Raw genomic sequence first — 19,822 nt, 5'->3', positions numbered from 1 at the left:
GAGAGAATCAGTTCTGTTATTTCTTTAAAGGGTTAGAAAAACATGTCCGCTTTCTTCCAAAGACAGCGCCACTCTTGCCCTCAGTTTGTAATTTACTTCTGTTTAAAAATGTCAAGTCTTCCAGAACTCATCAGCTGCTGTATGTCCTGCAGTAAGTGGTGTATTCTTTCCAGTCTGACACAGTGCTCTCTGCTGCCACCTCTGTCTGTGTCAGGAACTGTCCAGAGCAGGAAAGGTTTTCTATGGGGATTTTCTACTGCTCTGGACAGTTCCTGACATGGACGGAGGGGGGCAGCAGAGAGCACTGTGCCAGACTGGAAAGAATACACCACTTCCTGCAGGACATACAGCAGCTGATAAGTGCTGGAAGATTCGAGATTTTTAAATAGAAGTAAATTACAAATCTATATAACTTTCTGACACCAGTTGATCTGAAAAAATAAAATAAAATAAAGTAGTTTATGTGGCTGCGGATGAAGTTGAGCTCCTATAGCAAACACAGCCCATGGACAAGAGTGGCGCTGTTAGTCTACTATAGGTTTAACAGACAACATCAATGTATGCTCCCAACCTTGAGTAAGACATTAGAGATTCCTTACACCGATCTATCATACTGGTATTAAACAACAGTCTGGGTGACGGACGCCATGGAGCCCCCCCGCTCAGAGGACAGGGAGCGGTTGCTCATCTCTTGCTGGAGCTCTTCCAGTTTCTTCTGCAGTTCTGCACGTTTGGCGAGGATATCCTTGCAGCGGTTATTGATAGTGTCCTGCGGGAAAGGGAGGAGTGAATCAATACATATACTATAGGACAGTGGAGCTATATACAGGTATTATGGATATGAAGGATATATACCTGGGGTTTGGATCTTGGATTCCACCTTATGTAATATCCGGTCCACAGCTGCAGATGTCTAGTGCTGGTCACAGGATACAGGACGTGGTCCGAGTAATCCACAAAGAAAGGATTGGCAAAGTCTTCCAGCTGGTTGTTTATGTAGGACCACAGGGAGATGGACTCTTGTGGCACCGTCTAAGTGACGAATCACGAACAGGAATAAATGGAGACATCTACTGTATATTACATATATTAGAGTAAATGGTGTAGGGGTTGGTGGTGATCACACTCCTGATAAATCTCCCCCAAAGTCCTTTAATGGGCACCATTTTAGGGTACACAGGACTATTGGTTACATTTGAGGGGGGGGGGGAAGCTATAACATGCAATGACATCACTCTGTCTTACTAGAGAACTTGAAATCATCTGATCAATGACATAAGACACTATTGCAGCGCATGGTGTCTGTCACCCATACACACAGGTCAGATGTGGCGAGAGCCGATGGGGTGACAGTAACCACTTAGATGCTGTGCTCACTATTAACACCAGTATCCGAGGGGTTAAATGTTGGGATCTGAGTTATCTCCAGCAAAGTGTCAAATGGGATATAGAGTAGATACCTGACTCTGATGGTGCAAGCTTGGCAGTGCACAATTATGGAGCTCCAGCACTGTATATATCACATAGGGCCATAGGGTTAAACATGTCTTTTTGGTGGTGTGGTGGGGAAGGGCTGACCACTGGAACCCACACAGATGCATAGAATGAAGGGTAATGGGGCTGTGCTGCTACTCTAGGTTGGGAGAATCCCTGCTGCATGTTACTGATGATTTCATAACATGTATATATGCTTCCTAAGGGTACGTTCAGACTAACTTAATATGCTGTGGATTTAACAAATATAAATAGACCGATTATCGGCCAAAAAAACACCCAATACTCGCCTGATTTTGAACTTGTGGTAAGCAGCTGCACATCTCTGTGTAAACAGGAGATGTACAGCCGATAGCAAAGGGAAACTGACAGCGTGGATATAAGTATATCGGTGCTGTCAGTTTCCAGATCACACAAGCAGCGCATACTTACCTTCCATGTTGCTGTGTGATCTGGCATCCTGCTTTCCCGTCCTGCTCTCCGGCTGCCACTGTATCTTTAGGCCACCACCTCCTCCAGAATGATTGAGAGCCGGAGGATGCGGCGGCCTGAAGATACAGCAACGGCTGGAGAGCTGGACGGGAGAGCGGGATGCCAGATCACACAGCAGCGCAGAAGGTAAGCGTGCACTGCTTGTGTGATCTGGAAACCATGGTTTCCATGGCTGCACGAACGATACAGGGGTTGTTTGTGCGGCCACTTCATTATTGTGGCGTGTAAAGTCACTGCAAACGAGCGTCGATCTCACTGATCAGCACTTGATTGCTGCCGCCCGTGGCTGAGAAATCTTTTATTGTAAAGGGACCCTTAGCTAGTACTTCTGTATCCTGAGTATGCATACTTCCATATAGATCGAGGCCTCTCTGATATAGAAATTATTATGTAAAGAGCTTTGTACTGGGTGGATGCTTACTTTAAAAAACAGTGTCACACCAGCCTCCAGGTCCTGTGTGGAATTGGGGCTTAGCCCCATTTACTTAGCCATGCTGCAATGCCAGGCACTACCCATGGAGAGGGGCGGCACTGTCTCTCATAGAAGGAAGCCATGTTTTTGTAATGTTGGTCCCACCACCCATCACTGATCCTCTGCGGATAGGATCTTTACCTCTTCCACTCTTTGTTGCTCGCTGTCACATAGGAATGTCCCAAACAAGCAGCTGTAGAGATGATCCAGAATAGTCAGGAGGAAATGTTCATTAAACTCAAAGGCGTTAGGGAACTGAAAAGAAAAGAAAAAAAGATATACACTGTATAAGGAGCATGAATCGTACCAGCCATCATTACTGTATACAATACAATATGCTGGGTTCCATGGGAATTCCCGTGAAGAAACACATAGTAGGCTGTGAATTTTCTGTGGGAAATCTGCAGTGTATCTGCCCTATGTGAACATACCCTAAAGGTAGCCATACACATGTGATCACTGTTTCAGTTAACAGCAATCTCTACCCCTCCCATATATACTGCCAAGCTCCTTTGGTGGTGGCCTCTCTCTCCAAGATCAAAGGATCAAACAGCTAGTTTTTTTCTTTTAAACCAAAGATTAGTAATTTATTGCTATTAAAACACAAGTCTTCCAGTACTTATCAGCTGCTGTATGTCCTGCAGGAAGTTGTGTATTCTTTCCAGTCAGACACAGTACTCTCTGCTGCCACCTCTGTCCATTTCAGAAACTGTCCAAAGCAGGAAAGGTTTTCTATGGGGATTGGATTACAGCTCTGGACAGTTCCTGACACGGACAGAGGTGGCAGCAGAGAGCACTGTTTCAGACTGGAAAGAATACACCACTTCCTGCAGGACACAGTAGCTGATAAGTACTGAAAGACTGGAGATTTTTTAATAGAAGTAAATTACAAATCTTTGACACTTGCTGAGATTAGGTGATTTGAAAGATTTTTTTTAGTGAACTACCCCTTTAACATACATAGCATCTCACCTGTCTCGTCATTTGCCAAACACAGTCAATAAACTGCAGAAACACTGGAGATCTGTCAGCATCTGGATGAGTCCTGTTACCATGTCCAATCCTCTGAAATGAGACAAGGGCAACGTGAGATGACTGAACACTAGAGATGAGCGAACCTCAAGCACCTTCATGTTAGTCCAAATCTGAACACTTGGCATTTGATTACCGGTGCCTGAAGAAGCTGGATGCAGCCCTAAGGCTACCTGGAATATATAAATACAGCCATAGGTTGTGTCCATGTTTCCTGGACTCCCAAGGGCTGCATCCCACTCCATCTCTGAAGCGGCAGTGGCTGCAGTCAGCAGGGGACACCAGGGGAGTGCAGAGAGGTAAGCATGACATGTATATGTCCTCCAGTAGGACGGCGTTATATATAAAATATTTCCTAACGCCAAATAACCCATTTAATCTATATCACTCACAAGGAAGAACTTGTGCCCGAAGCTCAGCCATTCCTTCTCCACCAACACTTCGAACCCTCGGATGGTGCGATAATAGCCATCGAGCATGATCATAGCCAATGAGGTGAGCTGTGGGGTGCGGTCCCAGCCGTCGCTGCAATGAACCACTACTGACGTCTTCCCCGATTCCACTTTGTCAGCAATTCTCAAAGCGCTAGAAAGTATGCACTGGAATATAGAGCCAAGACACAGAAGCATTATTTGGTTGGGTACTTTAAACCAGTGCTTCTCAAACTGTGAGGCGGGCCTTTACCAGTGAGGCGCCCCCTAGTTGTTGGTGAGGCCCAGCTGGGGAGGCAGTTTTCACAAAAGTAACTATGATCTGCACAGTCCTTTTGTGGTTTGCAAAAATCTCCATTTTACCAACATTATTCATTTATTTTGAACTTGCTTTATTAGTATCTAGAGCTTGGAAGATGGGTGAAAGCTAGCCCTAGCATTATTTCCAGCTTTTAAATGGACTTTCACCACAGATAGTGAGGCCCAGGCACCCTCTTTGTCAGTCTGGTGAGGCCCAGGAACCCTCTTGGTCAGTCTGGTGAGGCCCAGGCATTGCCTTGGTCTGTTGGGTGAGGCTCCAGTAGAAAAAGTTTGAGAAGCACTGCTTTAAACAATAACAAGTTGTCACACAGATACAAGCAAAATCAGCACACCCAACTAATTTTGGTGGCTATCTTAAAGGGGCACTCGAGCGAAAATGTTTTTCTTTCGAATCAACTAGTGTCAGAAAGTTATATAGATTTGTAATTTACTTCTATTAAAAAATCTCCAGTCTTCTAGTACTTATCAGCTGCTGTATTTCCTGCAGGAAGTGGTGTATTCTTCCTAGTATGACACAGTGCTCTCTGCTGCCATCCAGGGCCGGATTAAAGGGAGGGCACCAGGGGCACGTGTCCCGGGGCCTCCACCACTAGGGGGCCTTCACCAGCCCAAACCCAGAAGCAGGGTTTCATTTCTTTCAAATTCAGTGTTGAAAACTGTCAGTTTTCATTTAATTTCATGCGGGGCCCCTCTCTGCATATCATCAGTGTGATGCGGGGTCCCCCCTCTCTTGTGTATTATCAGTGTGAGATCAGTGGTCCAAAGTCAATTTTATTTTTAAATCATAATTTTGTGTTTTTACTTTGATGCCCATTTATAGGGATTGTCCGAACCTGGCGAGGTTCGGGTTCGTACGAACCCAGACTCTCGGCAATGATTCCCACTGTCTTAAACCTCCGTGGAGAGGGTGGATAAAGCGGGAGGACCGCCTGGAAACTGGGATACAGCCTATGGCTGTGGTTGTATCCCAGTTTTCCAAGCGGTCCTCCGCCTGTGTCCACCCTCTCCACGGAGGTTTAAGACAGCGGGAATCAGACGCCGAGAGTCCGGGTTTGTACGAACCCGGACCTCGGCAGGTTCGGACAATCCCTACCCATTTATATGCCAGCCAAGTGGTCCTTTTGGCCATGTTTATCACCAATCCCTTCAGGGCTCCTCACTTATGGATAGGTTATGAATATTATACATTTTCGGTAAGAATAATGGCTAAAACAGGAAAAAGAAAAATCCTCTGAATAATTAGGGTGCATGTATGTATGTGTGAGTGAGGGTGCATGTGTGTGAGGTTGCATATATGTATGTGAGTGAGATTGCATGTATGTGTGAGTGAGGGTGCATGTATGTATGTATGCATGTGAGTGAGGTTGCATGTATGTATGTATGTATGTATGTATGTATGTGTGTGTGAGGGAGTATGTGCATGTATGTGTGTTGTTATATGTATCTATCTATCTATCTATCTATCTATGTGTTTCTATTCCTGGGTGACATCTGCTGTACATATAATTAATGGACACTAGAGAGGTATGGAGTAGGTTTAGGATCTGAGCCTGATCAAACACATCATACACATAATGTATTTATTGCAAGCAATCATTTCTTTCAGCAGAACAGAGGAAAATGCTGAACCATACAGCCAGGAGTGAGGAGGGGTAGCTACTAAATCCCCTTCAATAAGGCAGCCATTTGGATGGATGGCTGTATTTTTTTTTGGGGGAGCCTCCAAACAAAATTGTCGCCCGGGGCCTCCACCAACCTTGATCCGGCCCTGCTGCCCCCTCTGTCCATGTCAGGAACTGTCCAGAGCAGGAGAGGTTTTCTATGGGAATTTGCTACTGCTCTGGACAGAGGTGACAGCAGAGAGCACTGTGTCATACTAGGAATAGATTACTTCCTGCAGGACATACAGCAGCTGATAAGTAAGGGAAGACTAGTGATTTTTAAATAGAAGTAAATTACAAATCTATATAATTTTCTCACACCGGTTGATATGAAATTTTTCAGCTGGAGTACCCCTTTAAATGCATGGGACTGCGTCTATTCTTCTTTGGCACCAGAGGAAGAAAGGATTGGTCATGTGAAATTATATCACGGATGTCTGGCAGCTACTTATATTCTTCTTCTCATTGATAACATATGTTCACCTGGTCGATGGATGGGAAGGATAGTAGAGATGAGCGAACCTGGAGCATGCTCGAGTTGATCCGAACCAGAGCGTTCTGCATTTGATTAGCGGTGGCTGCTGAAGTTGGATAAAGCCCTAAGGCTATGTGGAAAACATGGATATAGTCATTGGCTGTATCCATGTTTTCCAGACAACCTTAGCGCTTTATCCAAGTTCAGCAGCCCCGCTAATCAAATGTCGAACGTTCGGGTTTGGATCGACTTGAACCCGAACCCGGTTCGCTCATCTCTAAAGGATAGCTGTCAGCTGAATGAGCGTTTTTCCAAAGGATATTGATGTTCTACGGACATCCTGTTAAAAAGTCCCCCTCAACCCATAGAATAGGGCATAAGAAGCTGATCGGTGGAGGTAGGACCTCTGAGACCCCCACTGATCTTGAGAACGAGGACAAAAATGAAACCATCAAACACTGCCAAGAAATTAAAGGAGAAGTCCGGCAAAAATTGTTATTAAAGTGTTGTATTGCCCCCCAAAGTTATACAAATCCCCAATATACACTTATTACGGGAAATGCACATAAAGTGTTTTTTTCCCTGCACTACTGCATCAAGGCTTCACTTCCTGGATAACATGGTGATGTCACTTCCTGGATAACATCCTGGAGAGGATGATGGCAGGGGGACACTGAGGGACACAGGGCACTGGAGGGACACTGAGCATCCCTCTGCCATCATCCTCTCCAGCAGCCACAGCCCGCACAGCTCTGGGAGTCGGGTCGTGACATCACCATGTTATACAGGAAATGACATTATCATGTTATACAGGAAGTGACATCACCATGTTATCCAGGAAGTGATATCGCCATGTTATCCAGGAAGTGACATCGCCATGTTATCCAGGAAGTGACATCGCCATGTTATCTAGGAAGTGACATTACCAGTTTATCTAGTAAGTGACATCCCCATGTTATCCAGGAAGTGACATCACCATTTTTATCCAGGAAGTGACATCACCATGTTATCCAGGAAGTGACATCACCATGTTATCCAGGAAGTGACATCACCATGTTATCCAGGAAGTGAAGCCTTGATGCAGTAGTAAGAGCAGGGAAAAAGCACTTTATAGGCATTTCCCGTAATAAGTGCATATTGGTGATTTGTATAACTTATGGGGGGGCAATACAATACTTTCAAAAAAAATTTCGCCAGACTTCTCCTTTAATGCATAGAGCGCTGCCCAAACATGCAAAGTATGCTCCATTTATACCAGGGACAATTCTGTCCTCATTCTTGTGATCATCGGAGGTCCCCGCAGTTGAACCCTTAGTGATCAGCCTGTTATCTAATACTATAGATAGGGGACAACTTCTTTGGATTGGAATATTTGAAGCATTACATGGTAGTGTCCAACTAATCCACAGATCTCAAATCCTCCTGATCCCTGTAAGCACTTTACTTCTTGGTAAAAGATGGAGATCCTGAATGACGGTCTACCTCCGGTTATATTCCTTATAGGATATAGGATGTCAGAACCAGGCTGTGAATTGTTGATTGTTGTATGACACAAACCTTAATATGTTCCAGCCAATGGGTGGCCTCCAGGTTTGAGAGCCAGTGTGACTCCTGGATGATGGGGTAGGAGATCTCCTTCAGCTTCCTCAGAGACTCCCTCATGACGTGAATATTGTGGATTTCCAGGAAGACCAGCTCGGCGTTCTGATAGGCGTCCTCGCTCTCAAACCCTCCACCTTTTGACTGTGGACAGAAGTTGTGTGCAGGTTATTCTACAACGTCTTACGCCAATGACGAATGTAAAGAGTTTCACCGATCTCACAAAGCATCTTTAGGTTCTCCATTGTGTCATATTTACCCCATGTAACAATCCCTACCTTACTTGCTATAGCATTGGCACTAGGTCTTGCATCGAAAATAAATATCTTGTGGGACTGAGCGTTGGCGTCCATGATGGACTGCAGATACTTCTCATCCTCCTTACATCTTTTCCCACTCACTCCCGGCATGGGCTGGCTGCACCGCACAATAGTGGCCTGAGTCTCCGGATGAATCCAAGATAAAACCTGAGTGCAAAAGAACCATATACCGCAATGTGAGACAGATCAATCCACATAGTTAAATAGATTAAAGTGTACCTGTCACTTAAAAAAAACTTTTGACATGTCACCAGAAAAGGCAGGGAGAAGCACGGGGCTGAGCGCTTCTTCTCCCTGCTCTGTGCGTGCAACAAAAGACAATCCTATAGATTTACTATGAGAGTACATCTTGGTCACTTGGAGTGTATATGCTCACGCACGCACTACTTCTGGCTTGTTCTAGCAATCGGTGGAGGTCTGAACACCCAGATCCCCATGAACCATAACTTCTTATATGTCTCAATGAAATATTAAAAGTTTCAGGGCCCACTTAAAGGAATACCAGGGCCCCTGACTATCAAGAGACATGCCAAGAGTTGCTTAAAGTGTCACTGTCAGTTTATGTTTTCTTTTTTTGCAGAAATCAATAGTCCAAGCGATTTTAAGAAACTTTGTAATTGTGTTTATTAGGCAAATATGCCATTATCTGCATTCAAACTGACTTTCCCAGGTCCCCCCCCCCCCTCCTATCTCTCATTCACTGCTCATTATCAGGAAATCTCTACTCTTTTACATCAGTCGAGCCCTGTGTAATCTATGGAGAGGGGAGGGGGGAGATTAGTCACCAGCAGAGAGCAGAGAACAAAGTATTACACAGTGGGAGCTATGTAAAAGCAATATTCAGAGGTCAGAGAGGTCAGTGCTGACTTCAGAGGAGATAGCCCAGTGATGTAGCTGTAAATTACTCTCTGTTGTCCTGTTTTGGTGCTTCATCTCCCTCCACCCCTCCCCTCTCCATCGAGAACAATAAAGATGGGGGGAGAGCTTCAAACTGCTTTTTCATTCTAAAAATGCAATTTTCGTCTAATAAACCCAAATACAAAGTTTCTTAAAATCGCCTGTACTATGTACAACTCCAGGCAGAGTGATATTTTTGTAAAGGTCCTGGGAAGGGGGAGGCTGAAATAACGTGCTCTCACCTTCCTGGCTCCAGACCTGGGGGACAGATGCAGCGGTATACTGCATCAGCACTGGAGCCGGAGAGGTGAGAGCATGTTATTTCTCAGCCTCCCCCTTCTCTGCACTTTTACAAAACATTGCCCTGCCCAGAGTTGTGCTTTAAGCCTGGTGCAAGGTATAAGGCCGGGTTCACACTGAGCAAAACTAGCGGAATTATGAGAGGGAGGCTAACGGAATTCCGCCGCGGAATGCCGTTAGCCTCCCTCTCATAATGTGAGTCTATGGGAGGCGCGTGCTCCCCATAGACACCCATTCTTCAGCGCGGACAGAGCAGGAGCGTGCGCACTCCCATTGACTCCCATTATGAGAGGGAGGGTAATGGCATTCCGTGGCGGAATTCCGCTAGTTTTGCTCAGTGTGAACCCGGCCTAAGGGAGCAGAGCATAACACAGATTCAGAAAACACCAAAAATAAATAATGAGTACACGTTTCAATGGGGACAGGGCTGACTTCACCCACTATGATGTCCATACCCCCAAGACAACCCATTTAGCTATGTAGAATACTTGGAGACAGCACTCTGCTGTAGGGTCGGTGCTTGTGACTGGTGCAATGGTAAAGATGTCTCGGCACTCACCAAGTAGATTATGCAATTTATTCACATTCTAATATGGAGGTTACAGTCATAGGACGCGTTTCAGCACACAGGCCTTCAATGGCTTCCTATAACTGTCACCTCCATAGTGGAATGTGAATGAATGGCAGAATCTACTTGGTGAGTGCCGAGAATTCTTTACTACTGACCCATTTTACTACAACTGCATTGGAACTTTTTATTTTCTAAGTGTTCTGGTTCCCTGGAGAAGTGTAATATGACACTCTGACATCTCCTAAGAGCCCTATTACATGGAACGATAATCAGACCTATAATTGTCGGATGCCGAACACGCATCACTACATTTAATAACGGTGCGCGGCCGGCGGCTGACTATTTGCAAAGTGTATACATTACCCATCTATGGTCAAGGGCTCCCCTTGCGATCCACTTCTCCCCGGATCCAGCGCGCTGCAGCTTCACAGCGGCCTGTCTAAGCTGACAGGCTGCTCATCTATCACTGGCCGGGACCGCAGCAGCCAGTGATTGGCTGAGCGAACTGTCAGCTAAGACAAGTTGCTCTGAGGATGCAGCGCGCGAGATACGGGGAGAAACGGACCGCAAGGGGATCCCTGGACCATGGAAGGTAATGTATGCAGTTTTAGCAAGGGCTGCAAGGACATCGGTAACGATGTCCATGCAGCCCTTGTTAAACAATTATCGGGCCGTGTAATAGGCCCAGTAAACGAGCGCAGATCGGCGCTCGTTTACAGTCATTATCGGCCGTGTAATAGTACCCTAAGACATGTGCTTCATGCAGAAGATGCAGGAAAGGCAGCAGTGCTGTCCATAGTGTCACTGCCTCATTCCTACATATACACCATGTAGAACATTGGTTTCTGATTGTATTCTCCATAGCATGGTCTCCTCCGGGCTCCATTAGTACGGGTCTGAACACTTGGACCCGGACCAATCAAAACTTTTGACAAGTCAAAAGTTTTTTCAAATGACAGGTACACTTTAAATAAAAAAGTTTGACAGTTTTGCACTTATCCACACACAGGGATCCGGTCTTTGGCTCTGAATGCAGCTACCCTGCGGAGCTCCTCATCGGACATAGTCACCGGCACCACCAGAAGGGCCGGATAGCTGTCACATAGCTCGTACCGATCGTTCAGTCTTGTAATTCTCCAACTTTCATTGGGGACGCCCTGCAATACATGAAGAAAGATAAATGAAGCATCAAAGTGCAATAGGACACGCATCATTTTATATGACATCATAGGGACACTGCAGAGGTTTGATCAATGGGGGTATGGGTACAGAGACCCCGGTCGAACGCTAAAACAAAGAGGCACAGGGATCAGCAGCCGGACAACAACCAATCAAGACATCTGTCATACGTGTAAATAAAGCACAAAAAAGTTTTACTTTCAAATCAACTGGTGTCAGAAAGTTATATAGATTAGTAAATTACTTCTATTTGAAAATCTCCAGTCTTCCAGTACTTATCAGCTGCTGTATGTCCTGCAGGAAGTGGTTTATTCTTTTCACTCTGATGCAGTGCTCTCTGCTGCCACCTCTTTCCATGTCAGGAACTGTCCAGAGCAGCAGTAAATCCCCTTGGAAAACCCTCTCCTGCTCTGGACAGTTCCTGACATGGACAGAGGGGCCAGCAGAGAGCACTGTGTCAGACTAGAGATAATACACCACTTCCTGTAGGACATACAGCAGCTGATAAGTACTGGAAAACTGGAGATATTTAAATATAAGTAAATTACGAATCTATATAACTTTCTGACACCAGTTTATCTGGAAGGAAAACAAACTTGCTGGAGTTCCCCTTTAAAGTCAAAAATTGCCACACCACTCACCTGCCTTTTGTATTCCGTGATGGGATCATACACTTTCCAGCCATTTTCAGGGAAAGTTTCTTTGTATTCAAAGGCAAAAAGTGGCTGCGAGAAATAAAGATACGCATTATATTCTAAGGTTTGTTCTTAACGGGAAAGTATCATCAGAAAATTAGGGGTTTTTTTACTTTTATTCCACGTTTTTAGTTTAGATTCTAACTTTTTCAACTTTCCAGTGCTGGCATAGTCATCTCATTATCATTAGATGATAACCAAATAAAGCAGAAAACTAATTACTGATAGATTAGGGAAGGTGTTCAAAGCTATATGCAGACCAGCCTGACGTCTAAATATAATGGGCAGGTCTATACACAGGATGGGAAGAAGCAAATGAACATAGCTGCCATATTGTAAATTACTTCTATTAAAAAATCTCCACTCTTCCAGTACTTATCAGCTGCTGTATACCCTGCAGGAAGTGGTATATCCTTTCCAGCCTGACACAGTGCTCTCTGCTGCCACCTCTGTCCAAGTCAGGAACTGTCCAGAGCAGGAGAGGTTGTCTATGGAGATTTGCTTCTGCTCTGGACAGTTCCTGACATGGACAGAGGTGGCAGCAGAGAGCACTGTGTCAGACTGGAAAGAATACACCACTTCCTGCAGGGCATACAACAGCTGATAAGTACTGGAAGACTGGAGATTTTGAATAGTTCTTAACAAATCTGTATACTTTTCTAAGGCCAGTTAATTTGAACACATATTTTTTTCCCCTTTAACATAATTTTTAAATGTTCAAAGCCACCCTACCAATTCATGATTTAAAGGGAAAGCGTAACCCATAAGGCTCTCAAACACAGTTTTTCTTCGTCCATCGTGCTTGTAGGCAAATCTCATGTTTCTTATGTCCTGGGAGGAAAAAAAAAATAATAAATAAATAAATAAAAATTATATATATATATATATATATATATATATATATATATATATATATATATATGAAAAAATACTTTCACTAGATACATAAGCATGTGTTTAATGGTGGAGGTCTTTACCTTGCACACAATTTCTACACCGTGAGAGTTCTCTCCGCGGCCGGCAGATACACCAATCTTCTCTATGCGGCTTATGATTCCTAGAGGAGCATCCAGTATCAAGCGATGATCCTAAAGGGAAGATAAATGTTATGTAACCGGTCCTAGAAAAGAAACCTCATGTGTGTTCATTAGTGAGGCCCAAACCATACCTAAAGTGCACAGGTGTATGCGTGACATAGGATTATTGTGTGAAAAATTGTGTGGGTTTTCTTCGTAAAAAACAAACATTATACGTTAAAAAAAAAAAAAACACTGGGGGGGGGGGGGGGGAGATTTATCAAACATGGTGTAAAGTGAAACTGGCTCAGTTGCCCCTAACAACCAATCAGATTCCACCTTTCATTTTCCAAAGAGTCTGTGAGGAATGAAAGGTGGAATCTGATTGGTTGCTAGGGGCAACTGAGCCAGTTTCACTTTACACCATGTTTAATAAATCTCCCCCCATGTTTGATAAGTCTCCCCCTAGGTGTGAACAGAGCCTAAGCGTTCGTATTACACGGCGTCTAGCTCTATAACAGTATGAGCTCCTAGTCAGGAGCGCATACAGTTAAATGCAGTGCTGTGATTGACAGGGTGAGGAGCCCTTGTCTCCCTGCCCTGTCAATCCCTCTTGGGGCCAGAGATAGCATTATACCTCCAGCCACAAGAGGCCGCTCTGTTCCCACCTAGTGCTGCAGCGTCAGAATGAGCAGGAAGGGAGAGGAAGAAGCTAGAGGGGAGCATCACTGCAGCAGAGTAGATAAGTATGTTTTTTTTCTTAAAGGGGAAGTCTGGATTCGGACATTTTATTTTAAAAGATGTCAGTCAGTCAGCGGCCGAGAAGGGACCTCAATACGACTGCAGGGCTGATACGTCACGACTTGGGTCCCTGCTTAGACTAGGAAGCGCCTAGGGGACTGAGAACCAGAGCGGGAGACAGCAGACCCCTGCTTTGGAGCTGGGGAGGTAGGTGCATGTTGTTTTGTTAAGCCACCCCCTGGCTTTTTTTTTAAAAGAAATGCCCGACACTGGACTTCTCCTTTAGGAAATGATGATGGTTTCCCCAAGCCTTTTGAAAGGCTTTGTGATCGGTATTTCCTTAATGTAAAAAAGGCCACTGACGTGTGCAGGGGGTCTAAAACTTACCCGCTCCAAACTTTTAAAGTATAGTCTGTAGTTGGTAACTGTGAAGCTGCCATGAATGGCCCCCGAGAACGGACAGATGTAAGAGATGTCCTTAGCTGTAAGAAAAAAAACAAGTGTTAAAGGGGTACGGCAGTGAACAACTTTTTTTCCCCTCAAATCAACAGGTATCAGAAAGTTATATAAATTTGTAAATTACTTCAATTTAAGTAATTTAAGTCTTCCAGTACTTATCAGCTGCTGTATGCCCTGCATGAAGTGGTGTATTCTTTCCAGTCTGACACAGTGCTCTCTGCTGCCTCCTCTGTCCATGTCAGGAACTGTCCAGAGCAGGAGAGGTTTTCCATGGGGATTTACTGTTGCTCTGGACAGTTCCTGACATGGACAGAGGCGGCAGCAGAGCGCGCTGAAATGCTGAATTGTGCGGTGTGAATGGGGCCTTACCCATATCTTTTACCACCTCTCCTGGCAGCAGCAACAGCTCCTCCATCCCAGCAAGCATGGTGAAAGCTGAAAAGATAGAAAAACAACATATGGTCTATAAGGCTTGCTGTAAAACATATCTCTAAATGCTGTTAAAAAAAAAAGCTCAGGCAAGATGGCCGCCCCCATAATAATGTACAAGAAAACAAATTATAATCATAAATAGAAAGAGATCAGAAAAAAAAAAAAAAGAATGTTTTCAAATTCCTCCATGTTTCCAAATTCATGTGACCCGCTTTTACCATTTCTTAAAGTGTACCTGTTTTATATCCCTTTAAGGCTGAAACTAGGTTGGTCCAATATGGGTTAATACTCTCACCTCTGCAGATATAGGTTATTGTGGTATCTCTGTGCAGGGAGTGGGGAGGTCACATGGTCTCAGCCGGTAACATCCTCATGGTGCTGGCGTCCTGTAGATATATAATACACATGATTACTATGGGGGTCCTCTCGCAGCCCCCCCCCCCTGCTGACCGCCTTCTCCTCCCGCCCAGGCTGCAGCTCACCCGACCTGTTTAGAGTGTTCTGTTTCCTTACAGGTATTCCGTCTCCAGAAGAGCCGCTGCTTGTAAGGTATATTTATGTAGGGTGTGCCCGCTCTCCAAACCAACCCAACCCTGGGGTTTCCCAGGTCAGGATGAGAGGCGCTGTGCAGACTGGAAAGTGACTGAAATCACACCAGTGAGCAAAGTATGGCGGAACAAGGGAGGGGGTCTCCGACCTGGGGCCGCAAAACTACTCTCCCTACATACTGCATGGACGGCCCCCTACTGTATATCTCACAGACTAGTAGGTGATTAGGCTGTATACTGACATGTCACATGACCATGATATACAATGGTCACGTGACAATATAGTGCCACTGTGGATGATCACATCATATTGAGACTACCCCACTCTACTTTTTTTTAAAGGGGCTGTCCAGCGAAAATCTTTTTCTTTCAAATCAACTGGTGTAAGAAAGTTATATAGATTAGTAATTTACTTCTATTAAAAAAAATCTCCAGTCTTCCAGTACTTATCAGCTGCTGTATGTCTTGCAGGAAATGTTTTATTTTCATTCTGACACAGTGCTCTCTGCTGACATCTCTGGCAGAGACAAGAACTCTGTCTCGGTTTTCTACGAATCCCCATAGAAAACCTCTCCTGCTCTGGACAGTTCCTTTCTCGGCCAGAGATGTCAGCAGAGAGCACTGTGTCAGACTGAAAATAAAACAACAGTTCCTGCAGGATATACGGCAGCTGATAAGTACTGGAAGACTGGAGATTTTTTTTTAATAGAAGTAAATTACAAATTTATATAACTTTCTGATATCAGTTGATTTGAAAGAAATATTTTGCTATGCCAAAAATCAGGGCCTGGGTGCTCATCCCCCCACTGACCACTAGAGGGCAGTAGTGCTCATCCTTATCCCTCTTCTCTATTGAAAGTCTATGGAGCCGTATCCTGCAGTGCGGAGAGAGACAATGAATGAAGTGGAGGCCCAGACCTCAACCCAGGGTTAGCGAACCTTCGGTCCTCCAGCTGTTGCAAAACTACAATTCCCATCATGCCTGGACAGCCGCTGGCTGTCCAGGCACGATGGGAATAGTGGTTTTGCAACAGCTGGAGGGCCAAAGGTTCTCTATCCCTGTCTCAACCCATCAAAACTTCTGACCTCTCTACGAAAACTTCTTAAAGTGACAGTAACGCTGTAATTTGTTTCTACTTCCAACTTATACGTTACCCATAAGGTCAAAAGTGTGGGGTCATTATTATGCCCTTTTTTTTTTTTTTTTTTCTAGGACCAGTTCTCTCTCTCTCACTAAAAACTTTTATAAAATATACCTTGAACAACAACAAAAAACCCTTTAAATTTTATCATTATGAGTGTTTTTTGTTTTTACTTTGTCCCCCATGGAGCTAAAACTGACGTGTTATATTTATCCTGCAGGCCGGTTACAATTGCTGAGGTATCCAATTTATATTGTTTTTATTTTTACCTTTAAAATGAAAAGCATTAAGAAAAAAAAAATGGTTTACAAAAAAAAAAAAAAAAACCCACAAAAAAAGCATGAAAAAAAAGTAATACTCAAAAGTCTATATATTGGTAAGATGTCTGCGCTTCCATGTGACATAAACATTCACTGACGGCAAGCAGAGATCCTGATTATACGCAAATCATTCACACTTACCGGATCCGCAGCAGAACCGCAGCAGATTTGATGCTGTGTTAAGTTATTTAAATAAAATCTGCTGCGGATCTGCTGCGGATCCGGTAAGTGTGAAGCTGCAGTTTATACATAAGATGATATAACTACTTGTCTATACTCTATCAGCCCAATACCCCGCCAAAGTGCAAGTCCCACAAATCTCTATCGGCCCCGCGGGGGCTGCTGGGACATGTAGTCCGCTCTCAGCGAGCTCCCGCAGCCCGGCGCTGTATTACACGGCTATGGTGAGACTACAACTCCCATCACGATATGAGAGCGCAGTGGTAGCTTCCCCTCACAGGTAGAGCAGACAGCCCCGAAGCGTCGTCCTCCTCCCACACACAGACCCTCCCCGGCTCTTGCCCCCTCCTCACCCGCTCTGATAAGGAGGAGGACTCGGCCGGAGACTCTTCACCACTTCCGATAAGCGCTCTCGCGAGATCTCGGCGTCGTCGGGATTTACGCTGAGTAAAGAGTGGATGGGACGGGCTTCACCGCTAGAGGGCGCTGTGAGGCTGACCGTGTCACGTGACCGTTGTAGACAATGTAGCCAAGTCGCATGATTCGCGTTGAGGTCAGTGCTGAGGATGCGGTTCTTGCGACTGTCACGTCGCAGTATTTTGCATGCATGCTGCATATCGTTCACTAATGTTCACTAATCTATGAGGGAGATTTATCAAACATGGTGTAAAGTGAATCTGACCCCAGTTTCCCCTAGCAACCAATCAGATTCCACCTTTCATTCCTTACAGACTCTTTGGAAAATGAAAGGTGGAATCTGATTGGTTGCTAGGGGCAACTGGGTCAGATTCACTTTACACCATGTTTGATAAATCTGTTGTTACAACTGCTTTAACCCCTTCCTGACTGGCCCCCACAGGGAGTATACAGGTATACAGCCATGTGACGTTCTAGGGACTACTGCCCTGACTACTCGTCCTATCATCCCTTTGTGATTACCACAAGGCCTCATCCACACAGCAGTAGGTGAGACTGTAATGCACGGTCCATGCTCTTATAAAGGGGGTTAAAGGGGTATTCCACTCACACATAACTTTTGATATGTTGCTGCCCATGATAAGACTAACAATTCCTTCCATACTTGTTCTTATATATTCAGTCTCCTTCCCCCAGTTCTGAGCTGCTGCTTTCTGCTGAAGACACAAAAATCTGTGTGTGAGCTTTTCTCTTCGTCTCCATCATTGAGTGGATCCAGCACCGATGTCGTGATTGCCAGAGAGAGCCCCCCGGGCCCCGGATGCAGAGTCTTTTCTAGATCACCAGTGAAGTAAAGGACTAGGTGACGTTGTTGGTAACTTCTCCCAGGAAGGATCTGGTGCCTGGTGTGACTGTGCAGAGTTATCGCGCTGATGTAGCACATTGATAAAAGAACGGCCGCACACCTTACTGTAAGGGTAAAGGCTTTGCCAAAAAAAAACAAAAAAAACAGCTGATGTTTTCTGGAAAGCCCTTCAAAGGCCTGGTAGTGATTCATGGGCGTGTAACTTGCACATAAACATCACTAGGAGCCAGCCGTCCCCTTCCAAGTTTTTGTTTTCTGTAAGAGCGGAGATTACTGCCAGAGAGGAACAGAGAGATGTTTCCTTACTACAGGAAATGTACTGATAGTAGCCATAGAAATGGATGGAGCAGCTGCTTGACGCAGGTCACGATTCTAACTTAAAGGGATACTCCGGAGGAAAAAAACTTGTGTCTGTCGGAAAGTTATACAGATTTATAAATTACTTCTATTAAAAAATCTCCTCCCTTCCAGTATTTATCAGCTGTTGTATGCTCTGCAGGAAGTGGTGTATTCTTTCCAGTCTGACACAGTGCTCTCTGCTGCCACCTCTGTCCATGTCAGGAACTGTGCAGAGCACTAGCAAATCCCCATAGAAAACCTCTCCTGCTCTGGACAGTTCCTGACATGGACAAAGGTGGCAGCAAAGAGCACTGTGTCAGATTGAAAAAAATACACCACTTCATGCAGAGCATGCAGCAGCTGATAAGTACTGGAAGGCTTGAGATTTTTAAGTCAAAGTAAATAACAAATGTATATGATTTTATTATTTTATAATATATTTAGTCCAACATTACAGTATTTGCCTATGTTTGAATAAAGAACCTACCTCAGGCCCACACACCGGGCGGCAGAGACACCGGGCTCTCCTCCTGATGATGTGTAACCTCCGGCTCTTTGTACTGAGGCAGACGTCCCTGATAAGTTCTGTGCGCTGTGATAAGGCTCAGACGCTTTCCTGTATGGAGAGCATTGTGTCATAGTCACATGGAGCACGCGGCGGGGAAAATCCTGGTCTAGCCATTATCTGTCATGAAGAGGAAGTGGTAAAGTAACGTATGATCCCGGGTGGAATCCTCACACAGTTACCCTGGCAGATGAAATAACTGGTGTAATGGTAACACATGTGACTCATATCATACTAGATCAGGGGTAGGGAACCTTGACGCTCCAACTGTTGCAAAACTACAACTCCCATCATGCCTGGACAACCAAAGCTAAAGCTACTTAAAAATCTCCAGTCTTCCAGTACTTATCAGCTGCTGTATGTCCTGCAGGAAGTGGTGTATTCTTTCCAGTCTGACACAGTGCTCTCTGCTGCCACCTCTGTCCATGTCAGGAACTGTCCAGAGCAGGAGAGGTTTTCTATGGAGATTTGCTACTGCTCTGTACAGTTCCTGACATGGACAGAGGTGGCAGCAGAGAGCACTGGGGGAGATTTATCAAACATGGTGTAAAGTGAAACTGGCTCAGTTGCCCCTAGCAACCAATCAGATCCCACCTTTCATTCCCCACAGACTCTTTGGAAAATGAAAGGTGGAATCTGATTGGTTGCTAGGGGCAACTGAGCCAGTTTTACTTTACACCATGTTTGTGAAATCTCCCCCATTATACCTATACTGGGGACCCCCCATCTCATACGCCGCATAGTGGTTGTAGCGGCCCCCTCTATGTTCTTTATAGATATACTATATGAGGACCCATTTTGGGGGTGATCATTTGACCTCCAGTCTTGAACGCCGCACAATGACATAGACCCTCACACA

The 19,822-nt window shown here is 44.9% G+C and overlaps 1 protein-coding gene and 1 long non-coding RNA gene across 5 annotated transcripts; one reads left to right on the top strand and one right to left on the bottom strand.

Annotated features, from left to right (window-relative positions):
• Positions 1-344: 344 nt before the first annotated feature.
• On the bottom strand, positions 345-18,908 carry MTMR2 (myotubularin related protein 2). Of its 4 annotated transcripts, none has more exons than XM_069969622.1 (15): positions 18,886-18,908; positions 14,883-14,973; positions 14,525-14,590; positions 14,084-14,178; positions 12,917-13,027; positions 12,672-12,770; positions 11,886-11,969; positions 11,073-11,222; positions 8,256-8,444; positions 7,936-8,121; positions 3,883-4,089; positions 3,431-3,523; positions 2,600-2,713; positions 856-1,032; positions 345-769 (listed from the first exon to the last, which is right to left on the bottom strand). In XM_069969622.1, exons 3-15 carry the CDS (start codon positions 14,580-14,582, stop codon positions 620-622), a joined length of 1,713 nt encoding a protein of 570 aa, XP_069825723.1. In that variant the 5' UTR covers positions 14,583-14,590; positions 14,883-14,973; positions 18,886-18,908; the 3' UTR covers positions 345-619. The 4 variants fall into 4 exon arrangements, with proteins under 4 accessions (XP_069825723.1, XP_069825720.1, XP_069825722.1 ...); XM_069969619.1 differs by lacking the exon at positions 18,886-18,908 and adding an exon at positions 17,131-17,231; XM_069969621.1 differs by lacking the exon at positions 18,886-18,908 and adding an exon at positions 17,056-17,115.
• Positions 17,068-18,517, top strand: LOC138792331 (uncharacterized). The gene is made up of 3 exons (XR_011363122.1): positions 17,068-17,330; positions 17,637-17,743; positions 17,877-18,517. It is a non-coding gene; the product is annotated as an uncharacterized lncRNA (long non-coding RNA).
• Positions 18,909-19,822: the final 914 nt, after the last annotated feature.

Source organism: Dendropsophus ebraccatus, chromosome 5 (assembly GCF_027789765.1).
Source record: "Dendropsophus ebraccatus isolate aDenEbr1 chromosome 5, aDenEbr1.pat, whole genome shotgun sequence".
Classification (NCBI taxonomy): domain Eukaryota; kingdom Metazoa; phylum Chordata; class Amphibia; order Anura; family Hylidae; genus Dendropsophus; species Dendropsophus ebraccatus.
This window is presented reverse-complemented; position numbering and strand designations above follow the sequence as displayed.

What these genes read in the sequence shown, in the direction of transcription:
- MTMR2 (XM_069969622.1), bottom strand. Translation starts at nt 14,582, where the DNA reads ATGCTTGCTGGGATGGAGGAGCTGTTGCTGCTGCCAGGAGAGGTGGTA. An exon ending in ACTTTAAAAGTTTGGAGCGG is followed by an intron (nt 13,028 to 14,083) that starts GTAAGTTTTAGA and finishes TCTTCCCTTTAG; the next exon opens with GATCATCGCTTGATACTGGA. An exon ending in TCGGGCACAAGTTCTTCCTT is followed by an intron (nt 3,524 to 3,882) that starts GTGAGTGATATA and finishes GTCTCATTTCAG; the next exon opens with AGGATTGGACATGGTAACAG.